Source organism: Seriola dumerili, unplaced genomic scaffold (genome assembly GCF_002260705.1).
Source record: "Seriola dumerili isolate Sdu_G_001 unplaced genomic scaffold, Sdu_1.0 BDQW01001417.1, whole genome shotgun sequence".
In the NCBI taxonomy this organism is placed as follows: Eukaryota; Metazoa; Chordata; class Actinopteri; order Carangiformes; family Carangidae; genus Seriola; species Seriola dumerili.
In genome coordinates, this window is record NW_019175672.1 from 506,213 (window position 1) to 519,476 (window position 13,264).

Genomic DNA, 13,264 nt, shown 5'->3' on the forward strand with positions numbered 1-13,264 from the left:
ATTATCATTATTATTATTATGCTGGAGGGTCAATGACACTCCGCTCATTCAGGAAAAACCATGATACTTTCCCTTCTCCAGAGTTATGGTTGGGACTGATTGTGTTGTGGGTAAAGTAAATACAGAGGCATATTTTTGAATGTTCAGAGAGTGGTGAGTTTGGATTTATGCAGAAAGGTTCGGCAGCTTCTCTCTACTGTATTTAAATATAATTTTTAGGTACTTGTACTTTATTTGAGTATTTCTGTTTTGTGCTGCTTTATACATCTACTCAGCTACATTTAGTGTGGGAAACATTACACGTTTTACTCCACTACTGTTGTAGCTTTAGTCTGGAAACGTCTTGCACCAATGGATGTTTGTCTGAGCAGCAGAAAGTAAATGGGATGTCTGACCATCCTGACCTAAAACTGACCCAATAACCAGTAAATCATCCTCCCCCTCTGGAGTACAGCTCCCACAGATGCTGTGATATTCCAGGGAAGAGAGTCTGCAGAGTTTCAATTTCAGCAAATCAGATTCTGCAGCAGGAACTAAAGCAGCTGTCCTGATGCTGCTGGTCCAGACAGTGTTTTTACCATCATGATGTGTCTGAGGATGATGGCTGCTTCCTGCTTGACGCCCTCCAGCTGCTGACTCCTGCTGCTCTCCTGTTGTAGCTCGGTCCACAGCTGATCCGCCTCATCTGTTTTTTGACAGCACACGTCGGACACGAAGGCTGTTTGCTCTCTGAAAAAACAGTGATACAGTAACTCTGACTGGTTGAACTGTGGGGGTATAGCTCAGTGGTAGAGCATTTGACTGCAGATCAAGAGGTCTCCGGTTCAAATCCTGATGCCCCCTGTGTCAGCTTTATGGCATTTAATAACTTGGCTTCTCCACCCAAGATGATATACAAATAAAACAACACAAAATTGGAAATCTTGAGGATTGAAACAGTCTTGTAATTCACCTTCCACAACAGTTGGTGTGAGTCTTGTGTATGGAAACACAAACAAACATTTACCTGAGCTCCTCTATCTGAGCCCATATGTAGCTGTGGGTGTAGCTCCAGTCCTCTCGCTCCTCAATCAGCTGCTGCCACGTCTTCCTCAGCTGCTCCACTTCCTGATGAACAGAAGATGATGAATGATTTCAGTGCTTTTTTTTTTTTAAACTCAAATAAAGAAGAACAGAGTGAGGGAAGTTCTAGCTTTTTGTTTTAAAGGTGTCAACTGGGGATGAAGAAGAATAAGACCAGTATGACAGAAGATCCTGTTCCCACCTTCCCACCCAAACTTTTTAGAGACTCGCCCTGAGCCCGAGGGGCCGACTGAAAATTGAATTAAAAAGAAAAGTAAACCACGTAAAGGAAAATAAGCTGCAGTTTGCCTCTCGTCTGCATCAAAAAATTAGAAAATAACCGTCCGTCCAAATGTCCTGTCCATCGAGAAGACAGTGATGTGGTGGTCAATCTGTGGGGGTACAGCTCAGTGTTAGAGCACTTGACTGAAGATCAAGAGGTCTCTGGTTTAATTCTGGATGCCCCCTGTGTCAGATTTATGCCACTTCACAAGAGACATGCACCAAAATGTCCAAATGATGTGTTATCTATGTGCCGCATGACATTCAAGCACAGGGTTTCACAAATGAAGGCTTTAACCTTCAAAAAGAGTTTGAGGTGGATCTGCTCAACCAGCTAGGAGGAGTAAATCAAATTCTAAAACATTTCCTGCTGCCATTAGGTGACACTATGACTAACTGACTATCGACATTTAGACGTTCAACAAAAACTCAAAAGCTTCGCAATTTAGCTTCGCAAAAGTCTCAAGATTATTATGACCGAATATGATGTCGAACTGATTAATTCTTTAAGAGGTGTAAGTTAAATTCCAATGCATGTAAATGGCAAAACTGCACCAAAATTGCAGAGTAGATTCAAAATATCTCATTTCCTGTTGGGTTTGGGTTAAGGGTACATGCAGTCTTTTTGTAGGTCCTGGCATGTTACACGTGTCTACCGAATTTCATACATGCAGGTGAAACATAGGACGAGTACTGCCTGGTAAAAACATGCTACATGAACAGGGTCTGTCAGATCTTTTCTTGATGTAGACTGAATGATAAATGTGGCTCGTTGGTCTAGGGGTATGATTCTCGCTTAGGGTGCGAGAGGTCCCGGGTTCAAATCCCGGACGAGCCCATTGTTTGGAATGACACAACAATATTGAGTCTACAACAATGGACACTTCTCACCTTCAACAATAAACCAGCTTGATTACATAGGAGAATTTTTCAAATCAATCGAGCGAAGCAGCCGGCAGGTGGGCGACAATCGTGGTCACATTTTGTGATTGCCATTTCCAGAGAGAGCAGAACAGCAGTGTTTGATTTGAGACAACACGTCTCTACATGTGAGACTTTTTTTTGGGGGGGAAAATTTTGTGTTGTAGTTTAAAAGCCCAGCTCAGAATTTGAGACTTTTCTTGAGATAAAGTTAAAGGACATGTGGCTCGTTGGTCTAGGGGTATGATTCTCGCTTTGGGTGCGAGAGGTCCCGGGTTCAAATCCCGGACGAGCCCGTCCCTTTTATATGTTATTTTTGTGTTTGTCTGTAAAGAGTTTGTTTTGTACTTGTGCATTTCAAATATGAGTGGCGCTCAAGTTTATTACCGTGTTGCAGTGCCACCCTTGATGCTATAACGAGCGTTAGTGGCTACAATTAAAATAAACACTACCGATAAACAGAGTCTGCCAGATGTTTCTTAACATAAACATCTTACAAATGTGGCTTGTTGGTCTAGGGGTATGATTCTCGCTTAGGGTGCGAGAGGTCCCGGGTTCAAATCCCGGACAAGCCCATTATTTTAAACTTTGGGCCTCACATATTTATTTAAATGATACAGTCTAAGATGTTAGCAGCATAAATCTGAAACTGCTTACTGCTGTTTAGAACAACACCCAGATTGAAATTTTGAGAGTTAGAAACGGTTGTTGTGGACGTGTCCTCACAGAGCTGAGTGACTCGCTGACTGATACACCTCCAGCAGAAACTGTGGGGGTATAGCTCAGTGGTAGAGCATTTGACTGCAGATCAAGAGGTCTCCGGTTCAAATCCGGATGCCCCCTGTGTCAGATTTATGGCACTTCACAACAGACCGTCCGAAAGATGTGTCGTCTATGTCCAAAATGATGAACAAATACAATATTTCACAGGCTGAATACAAATAAAGGCTTTAACCTCCAAAAAAGCAACAGATGAACTGGAAGCAACATCATGAATTTAAACAGAGTGGCATTATCAAGTGGCGTCCTGCAGTATTTTCTTGCATTATGACACATGACTTGTTTGTTTGTAAAGAGTTGGTGTTGTACTTGTGCACTTCAAATATGAGTGGCTCTCAAGTTTAGTACTGTGTCGCAGTTATAATGAGTGTCCGTGGCTACGACAAAAATAAACACTAGATAGACAGGGTCTGTCAGATTTTTGTTTACATGAATGGACAGATAAATGTGGCTCGTTGGTCTAGGGGTATGATTCTCGCTTAGGGTGCGAGAGGTCCCGGGTTCAAATCCCGGACGAGCCCATTATTTGCAAATATGTCTTAGGTTAACTATTTAAATGAACCAATCTGAGATGTCTGGAGTGGAAGAAGTTTTCCCAACTTCTTCTTTTTCTTTCTTTTTAACTTTTTAAAATCACAAGTTGTGTATTAGATACTAATATATGAGGCGTCACTGGGAATAAACACCGACATAAATCCAAAATGGAAGATTTTTAAAAGCGTCGTAGAACAGCAGATAACAGATGAGCTCTCTGTATCCATTCTCCGACTCACTCTGATCGTAAACTCAACAGGAGCACTGAGGCCACAGTCTAGTCCTGTGGTAGTCACTCAATCAATCAGGAGGACCACAGTAAACTGACACGACATGTTTAGGACACATATTTCATGAAGCAATAATAAAGCTGATCGATCAGGTTTCAGTTGTTTTCCACAAAGGAAAAAGAATCTGTCCATTTCTCTCTTCAACGTTTTGTGTTTATTTTCTGTGGCACAAACTTTTCTCTCTTTGCTTTCCCTCTGTGCTGTGGTTGGCTGTTCTTTCTCAGGCTGTTTTATGTCTGGCCACACTCATTAGATGGTGGTTTAACTTGCTCAATTCTCATCACAACTGAACTATGCTGTATATTACAACAGTGTGCTGCCCCCAGGTGGAGGAAGGTTGGTCCTGCTAATCAAATTAATGGTGTTAAAAAGACACATATAAAACGGAGACAATCATGGGCTTCAAACAGAGGCTCAGCCAGAGCCACACAAAGACAATCTGAGATCTAATCCAAACACTGCATACTAACCAAGACATTTGTATGTTTTTTAAAGTCAGACTACAACTGCTGGGACATTTGCTGAACAGCAGCCACTGCGGCCACTAGATGCAATTACAGGATATTTAGCTGCACATATTCTCTGATGAACACTGATCCAGTTACTGTGTGAAAAGACAAACAGTTGGACCAGAGGGTGGGGGTGTAGCTCAGTGGTAGAGCATTTGACTGCAGATCAAGAGGTCTCCAGTTCAATTCTGGATGCTCCCTGTCTTGGATTTGTGTCCCCTCTGTGCAGACATCGTTAGTTGTCGTGCTCTTACCTTCTTGTGCATGAGGCTCTCCTTGACAATCTTTTTGAGATCTTCCTTCAGGTTGTCCTTCCTGACGTAAAGCTCTCTCTCTCTGTCTTGCAGGGCGTCCCTCTCCCTCTGCAGTGGCGCCTTCTCATTCTGCAGGAACTGAATCCACTCCAACCTCTCGCCGTGCTGAGCTCTCTCCACCCGAAGAATGTCCGATAGCTCCCTCTGAACGCGGTCGTCCACTGTGTTCTGTATATTATCATCCATCCTGTTGTTGGAGGACGGGAAGGTGCACGTGAACGTTTGCTGTTTACTGACTGACATTTTAAATCAACAGCCAACATTAAAAGTATGAAAACTTCCTCTGCAGATGTACATGTTCTGCTCTCTGACTTTACTTTTCTTTCTCCAACACTACTCCCATCTTCAGGTTGTAAATGGCAGCTTCCTGCTCTTCCCTCTGACTGACCAGCTGCTTCTCCAGAGACTTTGTATTAGACAACTGCTGCATCAGCTGCATCAGCTTCTGCTTCTGCTGCTTCATCTTTGTCACTGAGAGGAGGAGAGTAAACAAGGAGAAGATGCTTCACACAAAGTGTGGTTGAAACCCCCTCCCACCACACCTTTCCCTGCGTCCGATATATTGTTGCAACTTTCCAAAACAGACAATCACGCACAGGAATTTAAAGTATAGCGAATCCTTTACACCAACCTCTTGAGCCACAAACAATGATTTAAATGCAATAATCTGAGAGGTTTGGAAGAGAAATGTCCCTTTGGTGAAACTTCTAAGAACTCGTAGACATCAGAAACATAACAGGCAGCCACAACTAGACTCTGCTATTTTGTGAAGGGTTCATGGTATAAAATGGATTTACTTAAGTAAAGTACAAGTATGAAATGTATTAGTATAACGAGCGTTAGTGGCTACAATAAAAATACAGTCAATAAACAGGATCTGTGAGATCATTCTTGACATAAATTAACTGGAGAAAGTGGCTCGTTGGTCTAGGGGTATGATTCTCGCTTAGGGTGCGAGAGGTCCCGGGTTCAAATCCCGGACGAGCCCGTTATTTATAAAGGTACAGTGATGGTCATTAGCAACATATGAAAGTTGTTGGTGTTATTTCAATGCTGCATCATTATATAAACCATCATAAACCAGCGTGTGACCAATTACAGGAAAAACCAACTTAACCTCTCTTAGTGTCTGATCTCTACTGGAGGGATGGAGCACTGTTTTTTCTAGTCTAATCTTTGTTTTTTATTTTATCTTTTTGTGTAATATTTTATTAGGGGTTTGTTGTATAAAATGAATTTACTTCAGTAAAGGAAAAGTACTAAATTTATTACTGTGTTGCAGCCTTGATGCTATAGTGAACATTAGTAGCTACAATAAAAATAAACACTGTCAATAAACAGTGTCTGTGAGATCTTTAACATAAATAATTATCTATAAGTGGCTCGTTGGTCTAGGGGTATGATTCTCGCTTAGGGTGCGAGAGGTCCCGGGTTCAAATCCCGGACGAGCCCATTGTTTGGTCATTCAAGCACCTCTGAACTAAAAGTATATGTCAAATTGTGCTTGGTCAAGTCTTCTCCTGACACAATATACTCTAATAAGCCCAATGTTTGGAACAACACAACAATGGTCCTTAGCAACATATAAGAGTTAGAGGAAATGAAAAATGAAACAAACCTACTGATTGTGTTAGTTGAAGGAGAAGAAAAGCAAACCAGCCAGGCTAACCTATCATGCAAACCACACATTCATCTGTGTGTTCATTAACAGCTGGTGTTCTTGTCTAAAGTTTGCTCACCTGCTGAGTGTTATAAACCGCTTTGAACAAGTGATGAGCCTATAGTCCCATATATCCTGTCTAAAGAAACACATTTAATCTCAGGCATCTGAATGTTCTGAGTACTACAGTGTACCGTTGCTCAAGTCCAACTTTTGCACATCATTCTCTCACAAACACTTGGACATGTTCTGTCCGATCAGGAGACAGTGATGTGATTGTTGAACTGTGGGGGTATAGCTCAGTGGTAGAGCATTTGACTGCAGATCAAGAGGTCTCCGGTTCAAATCCGGATGCCCCCTGTATCAGATTTACGGCACTTCACAACAGATATGCTGCCAATGTCCAAAAGATGTCATCTATGTCATGCATGATAAATAAATGCAATGTTTGACAACCTGCGTATAAATAAAGTCTTTAACTTTCAAAAAGCAACAGACGAACTGGAAGAAATGTTAAACAGGGAAGTGTTATTCACTTCTAACTCCTGTACTCATCTCTTGCATTATGACATATGACATGTTTGTTTGTAAAGAGTTTGCTTTGTACTTGCGCACTTCAATTGTGAGTGGCTCTCAAGTTTATTATTGTGTCACAGCGCTACACTTGATGTTATAATGAGTGTTAGACTAGCTACAATAAAAATAAACACTGTCAAAAACCAGGGTCTGTCAGATCTTTTGTGACATAAATCACACAACACAAGTGGCTTGTTGGTCTAGGGGTATGATTCTCGCTTAAGGTGCGAGCGGTCCCAGGTTCATATCCCGGATGAACCCGTTATTTGGACTCATGCAGTCATTGTAATTGGCAGAGCCTTCAAGTGCCTCTCTCAGTTAAAGATGTATCTAAAAATGTAAAAGCTCTTCGGTCATCCTCCTAACATATGTTTCTCTGACTCTTATTGGGAATTATGGGTCTAACAACTCAATATTTATTCAGTAATTCAGGTCTGATTGTGTGTCTATTTGGGCTGCACATATCTATTTAAATGAAACAATCTGAGATGTTTGGAGTGGAAATGTGTCTTTAATGAAAGAATCTAGCCTGAGTATATAAAATTCTTTCTTAGTTTGTCTGAATACTTGTCTGCTCAAGCACATAACTGCATAAATCACATGTCCTGTCCTCTAACAACAGCAAAATTGCTTAATCATTTAAGTTGTTTATCAAACACTTAATGAATATACTATAAAATATAAATACTCAGCTTAATCAGTAATGAATATAATAATAATTTGTTGTAGTTTCTGTTTCCCCGAGTGCTGTCACTGCAATATAAAGCTCATACATTCAATCTGTTCTAAGAGAGTAGAAGAAGAAAAATCTAAAAAGAAAAAAAGCGTAACAAATATTTTCTCCAATCACACATAATGATTGTCTCACCCTGCATCGTGGTCTCCGAGTTAAGTTTGTCAGCCTGCTCCTGTAGCTCCTTCATCTCCTGCCTGTGTTGCAGCTCCAGGACTTTTCTGCTTTGTTCAGCAGCCAGCTGCTGACTCTCCAGGCGCTCCGCCAACTCCTCCACCTTCTTCTCTTTTGCAGCCACGGCACGTTTCAGGTACTCAGTGACATCTTTCTTATCCTTCTGCAGCGCGCTGTACTCAGAGGAGAGGTCTTTGTTCTGTTTCTCCAGCTCGACAGATTTAAGCTGACATCTGCAGGATGAAGAGGGACACGTTCAGGGCTTCAGGGTTGTATGGAAAAAATTTTTTTGCTGTGAATAGCGTATCTAAAATTAAATTCTAACTGCACTGACTACATCCTCTATCAGAGAGTTTTTATCATGCTAAATATGAGACAGAAGCATGACATTAATAGTGAGGTGAAATATAGTGATAATATATATTCTATATATCTGTTTTACTTTGTGAAACCATGTCAGTAAAACTTAAATGAGGTGAGTAAAGCTAAAAGCTTTGAGGCTAATCCACCAAATATCGTACAGTTTTTTGTATAATTTAGTATATTTGTATTTTTTTTTGCACTTCTTTACAAAAGAAATGTGACTCAAACTATCAATTAGAGGAACGTTAACATGGGGAAAGAAATAATTGGAAAAAAAAAAAAAACCTTAATTAGCAACTATTTTTATAATATATTAATTCATTGCTCCTTTTCTTTGTCCTGTATGATAGTAAACTGAATATCTTTGAATTTTACGATAATAATTTGATTTTTTTTAAAAGCTTTTTGAGTCCATGGCCTTGGGCCCTGAGAAATACTAATCAGCAGTTTTCAATTTAAAGACAAAGCAATTAATCAGGAAAAATAATCATCATTTTAATAGACAATGACAATAGTTCATAGTTAGTTGCAGCCTTAGCTAAAGCGCTTCGTGCAATAAAAACACACTTCCTTCCCAGCAGTCTAAATTGAGGTTATACATTAGGTCCTATTAGCATTTTTTTTTATTTAGCATGGTGGCCATCTTAACACAGTGCTATCTTAAACTGGTGCTATTGCTAATTTGGCTAACATCACTTTGGCTAACTGAAGGACTTAAAATAAAGCGAGATTTTTAAATATTAGATAAAAACTAAGATATACATCTGCATTTATACATCATTCTGTGTTGAAAGAAACTGTTAGTTGACAATTTATTCCCACAAAAAGAGAAGTTACGTTAGCTCTGCAGTGAACGTTAGCAGTCTTACCTCTCCAACTGCTCATCAAGATACCAAATTTGTACCAAATACACCGACTTTTCTTTGTTACCAGAACCGATTTTATCCGCCATAGTTATGTATTTATCTTTCCCCCGTATATTTATTGGCTCTATGATATTTATCTCTGCCTTTTTAATCCTTCATTCAGGACATTTTCGAAGTTTACCGAAAAATCTCCTCTGAGAAACTAGTTAGCTAACTAGGTTGTTGCTAGGCAATGCTGCCTTCAGGGACAACTCGTAAAGTTCTCTGCTTAACACAAATAAACTAACCATTGTCAATTTTCCGTTTCAAACTATTATTTTTTTATTTATTTATTGCATATCATTTCTAAAATGGGTTGGTTGCGTCTTTAATGTCTACCTCAGAACATCTTCCTTCCCTCCCATTCACCCACCCATGAATACACTTTATCATATCTATTTATGATTATTTATTTCATAATTTATTATTTATTTATTTATTGAACACTGTATTGTCTTCTTCAGATGAATCACTTTCATCCTGACAGAAATTAAAGGTGGAAACGCTGTAAAGTGAATGTGTTTAGGCTTTAAAATCAGAAACAGTGGTCTCTGTGCTGCTCTTTGAGAATTAGTCTGGATTACATCAAAAAATATTAAGAAAATGTAAATTCAACTTACTGAAATGCAAATACCAGTAAAGGACTTGACCTCAGAGGAGAGGAATAAAACTGAAACATTGCTGCTGTGTGGATGAAATAACAGCAACATCACTATGGCAACAGTTACAGACACATATACACACAAAGATACGGACATAAACAAAAACAAAGCACTCATATATGCTCAGCCCGTATGTCAGGTCAACCTGACACTCTGTAATTGCTCAGTTTATAGTCAAGATCTGTGCCGTGAATGAACAAAGCAGCGAGGCGGCTGATCTGAGTGATGTCTAATTTCTATTTTCATATGCAGCAACATTCACCAGTGATTCACAGGAACAGATTTGCATGCTGCGTATTTTTATTTCCTCTGTAAGGACCCTGATCATATCATTCTGCTCTGAAGCTGAGAGGAATGCAACAGTATCCATCTCCGCTCGGCCTCTGCAACCATGTTTGGCTCTGCTGATCTGAAGCTGTGCGGCACCGCCCTCCTGCTGGTCCTGGGATCGCTCGCCAACATCTTTAACCTCGTGGTCATGCTGGTGCAGCAGTGGAGGTCCGGATGTGTGAAAACCGTGGCCGTCATCATCTGCTTCATCTCGCTGGGCAACGTCCTGCTGCAGATCTCCACCTTCGTCCTTGTGGCCTCGGTCTGGGCTGTGGTGCTCTGCTGGCCGGACTTACCTTTCTTCTTCTGTGTCGTCCTGTTCGTGTGGTTCAGCAGCAGCTCCGTCAGTTTCTGGTCCGTGGCCTGGCTGAGCGTCTTCTACTGCATGAGGGTTCTGAGCTTCTCTTCAGTTATATTCAGAGTGCTGAAGGAGAACATCTCGACCATCCTAAACGTCTTCCTGGGGTTGACCTTACTGACCTCCTGCGTGATGTTCACCCCTTTCTTCTACCTCAAATCCCAAAACAAAACTCTTGTTCCAAAAAACATGACAGAAAGAGCTTCTTGTGTCATCAGGAAGCCCCTGTTACCTGCCTGGGTCGACGTCAACGTCTATGTGGTCATCTTCATCTGCTACCTCGCCCTGATGCCCTTGATGATCATGCTCCCCACTTCACTGAGGCTGGTCGTCTACCTCTGCAAACACACCTTGTCCATGCAGAACCAGCAGAGCGGTTCTCACGCTGCAGAGTCGTACCTGCTTGTCTGCAGGCTGACGGTCGCTCTGGTCTGGGTTTACCTCACCACGCTGCTCACCATCTCCCTCTACTACTTCCATGCGATCTTCGCCTCTGGGCTGAGCGCGGACATGCTCTTCCTTGGCTTGTCTTTTTATTGCACGGCTTCTGCGATCCTCCTCACCTGCTCCAACAAGAACCTGAGAGAGAAGCTCAGAGTGCTGATCTGCAGCGGGACAAACACAAACACATTGGCCCGGAGTGCTGAAGATAAGGATGGAGTAACAGCAACAGTTTGACTGAGTTTTACTTGAGTGACATATACAGCATTCGGCATACTCTGTAATTATCTTCACACTCTGTACTATGGATTATGTCCTGTACGGCTCTAACTCTTCAGTTATCTGAAACAGGGTTTTACTGATTTAAGCTGTGTTCACATCATATGGAACGGACAGCAGAGATCGGTGAGATTCCCATGTTTTGTTTCGTCATCAGACAAAACAGGTGTATGATTGTGGAGTTGGTACTGGGCGCTGACAAGCTGTTGAAAAGGAGCCTGTGACATCACTGGGTGTTTATTTGAACATCTGTATCCCAGTTATGAGGCTTATCCCAGTTTTAATCAACATACCCATGTATATGATAAATACTATAGTATCCCAAACTTTGAAATCATTAATCTGACATTCCTGTAATCTTTAACCTTCAATTCATTTGACCACAGCTATTGAGAATGAAGCCACTTTGGCTTACGCCTGTGAAGACTCATCAGGTCATCAGTATCTCTTAGAGCTTTACAAAGGAAACTGGATCTGTTTTATATTTGTACTGCTCTACATGTCAGAGGGAAATATTGTTCTTTTTACTGCACTACATTAATCTGACAGCTGTACCTACTAGTTACTCTATAGATTAAAATTCTACATAAAAACACATGATAGATTTCATTATTATGGAATAAAATAAATGCCCAGCAGCCAAAGGGCCATGTGTCATGTTTCAAATGTCTATGAGTTTGAGAGTTGGAGGTTTTCTTCAAACTACTAGTTCTGCAAACTATTCAGATAGTTCAAAAACTGAAAACAGATTAGTTTAGAGGTTTGTTTTTTCTTCTCACGACCCCTCGGACTCATGTTGTGACCCCTCCCGACCCCTAGGATTTGAATCTGGGTTACCGAACAGTAACAGTAAAATGTTACATAGTGACGCGTCAGTTTTAAGAATTTAATAAATTTTTTTTACATTGTAGTACTGATACTTTTACTTGAGTAAAGGATACATACCCTACATCTCCCCCCCGCTGTTGCCAAGAGAAAACAAATGTTGAATGTGTGTGTGAAGGCAGTTCCCGTGTTGTTGCAGTTCCTGATCATCACCAGCAGAGGTCAGTAAAGTTCATAGGTTCCTCATCACCCCTCTCAGTTCACATCAGTTCATGTTTTGAAGTCATACCTGGTGGTGAAAGACAGTTTTGTTTGCGCAGAGATATTTGTGAGACAGTTGGAAACTCTCTCACCTCCACCTGGAATGCAGCCAACTGGAGCTGCAAGAACACGATGGTTATGAAATATAAAGAGGTCAGCTGTGACAATTAATCAAACTGTCTGACTGAATGTTTTTCCACCATGTCCTCAACATCGACCCCAGAATACCATTATGCTAAAGGCATAACTGACTTTTAGTTATTATACTTTACATAATTAGAGTATTATTATTCATACTTTAATGTGTAAGCAGGATATTACTTCTGGAGCTGGTTGAGCTGTAGCTCATTTTTAAACTATTTCATAGTATTACAACTAATAACTATTTCCATCATGGATTAATGACCTCAATTACATTCTTAATTAATTAATTAATTAATTGTTTGCTTTGTAAATATTCATAAATCAATGAGAAATGTTTTGACAAAAAAAACAAAAAACCTCAAAATTATTAAAACTAAGGAAAAGAATCAGGTTTTTTGGTCAAGTTTTTTGCGAACTATGAACAGGAATCTGTCTCTGAATCAATATTAGTTAATGCAGTTGTATGATCATGCTTTTGTTTATAGCTTTAACACCTGTAATAAGTGTCAACAAGGTTTACGGCGCTGTCTAAACATTTACTTAAGTTCATTATTGAGCTGGGAAGTAGTAGATTGATGATACAATCACAACTCAAGGTCCACTTACTGGCTTTGCCAAAAAAGTTTTTAAACATGCTGGCAGTCTCCATGACAACTGAGTAAACTCTAATTGGTGATGAAGACTACATGATGTGGTTGAAAGCTCTCCAAAAGCTATTAAGTGGATCCTGAGTTTGGATTATTTTGTAGGATTCTTAAATGGTTGTTTTTCTCATTATTTTGTCATGAAAAATAAAGTTTTGGAAACATAAACATTAAAATATTCAGTACACACTATAAAGATAGAAGACAGAATCACCTT

General features: G+C 40.3%; 1 protein-coding gene and 10 non-coding genes across 11 annotated transcripts; all 11 read left to right on the forward strand.

The window, feature by feature from the left end:
* Nucleotides 1-771: 771 nt before the first annotated feature.
* trnac-gca lies at nt 772-843 on the forward strand. Its single transcript has one exon. It is a non-coding gene; the product is annotated as a tRNA-Cys (tRNA).
* A 1,267-nt stretch (nt 844-2,110) lies between these two features.
* trnap-agg lies at nt 2,111-2,182 on the forward strand. The gene has a single exon. It is a non-coding gene; the product is annotated as a tRNA-Pro (tRNA).
* A 307-nt stretch (nt 2,183-2,489) lies between these two features.
* Nucleotides 2,490-2,561, forward strand: trnap-ugg. Its single transcript has one exon. It is a non-coding gene; the product is annotated as a tRNA-Pro (tRNA).
* A 207-nt stretch (nt 2,562-2,768) lies between these two features.
* trnap-agg lies at nt 2,769-2,840 on the forward strand. The gene has a single exon. It is a non-coding gene; the product is annotated as a tRNA-Pro (tRNA).
* A 196-nt stretch (nt 2,841-3,036) lies between these two features.
* Nucleotides 3,037-3,108, forward strand: trnac-gca. Its single transcript has one exon. It is a non-coding gene; the product is annotated as a tRNA-Cys (tRNA).
* Nucleotides 3,109-3,494: 386 nt separating this feature from the next.
* On the forward strand, nt 3,495-3,566 carry trnap-agg. Its single transcript has one exon. It is a non-coding gene; the product is annotated as a tRNA-Pro (tRNA).
* Nucleotides 3,567-4,507: 941 nt separating this feature from the next.
* On the forward strand, nt 4,508-4,579 carry trnac-gca. The gene has a single exon. It is a non-coding gene; the product is annotated as a tRNA-Cys (tRNA).
* A 1,029-nt stretch (nt 4,580-5,608) lies between these two features.
* trnap-agg lies at nt 5,609-5,680 on the forward strand. The gene has a single exon. It is a non-coding gene; the product is annotated as a tRNA-Pro (tRNA).
* A 392-nt stretch (nt 5,681-6,072) lies between these two features.
* trnap-agg lies at nt 6,073-6,144 on the forward strand. Its single transcript has one exon. It is a non-coding gene; the product is annotated as a tRNA-Pro (tRNA).
* A 496-nt stretch (nt 6,145-6,640) lies between these two features.
* trnac-gca lies at nt 6,641-6,712 on the forward strand. The gene has a single exon. It is a non-coding gene; the product is annotated as a tRNA-Cys (tRNA).
* A 3,444-nt stretch (nt 6,713-10,156) lies between these two features.
* LOC111238563 (taste receptor type 2 member 40-like) lies at nt 10,157-11,131 on the forward strand. The gene has a single exon (XM_022768133.1). It carries the CDS (start codon nt 10,157-10,159, stop codon nt 11,129-11,131), a length of 975 nt encoding a protein of 324 aa, XP_022623854.1.
* The last annotated feature ends 2,133 nt before the right edge of the window (nt 11,132-13,264 follow it).

Coding starts and splice junctions, on each gene's coding strand:
- LOC111238563 (XM_022768133.1), top strand. CDS start 10,157: ATGTTTGGCTCTGCTGATCTGAAGCTGTGCGGCACCGCCCTCCTGCTG.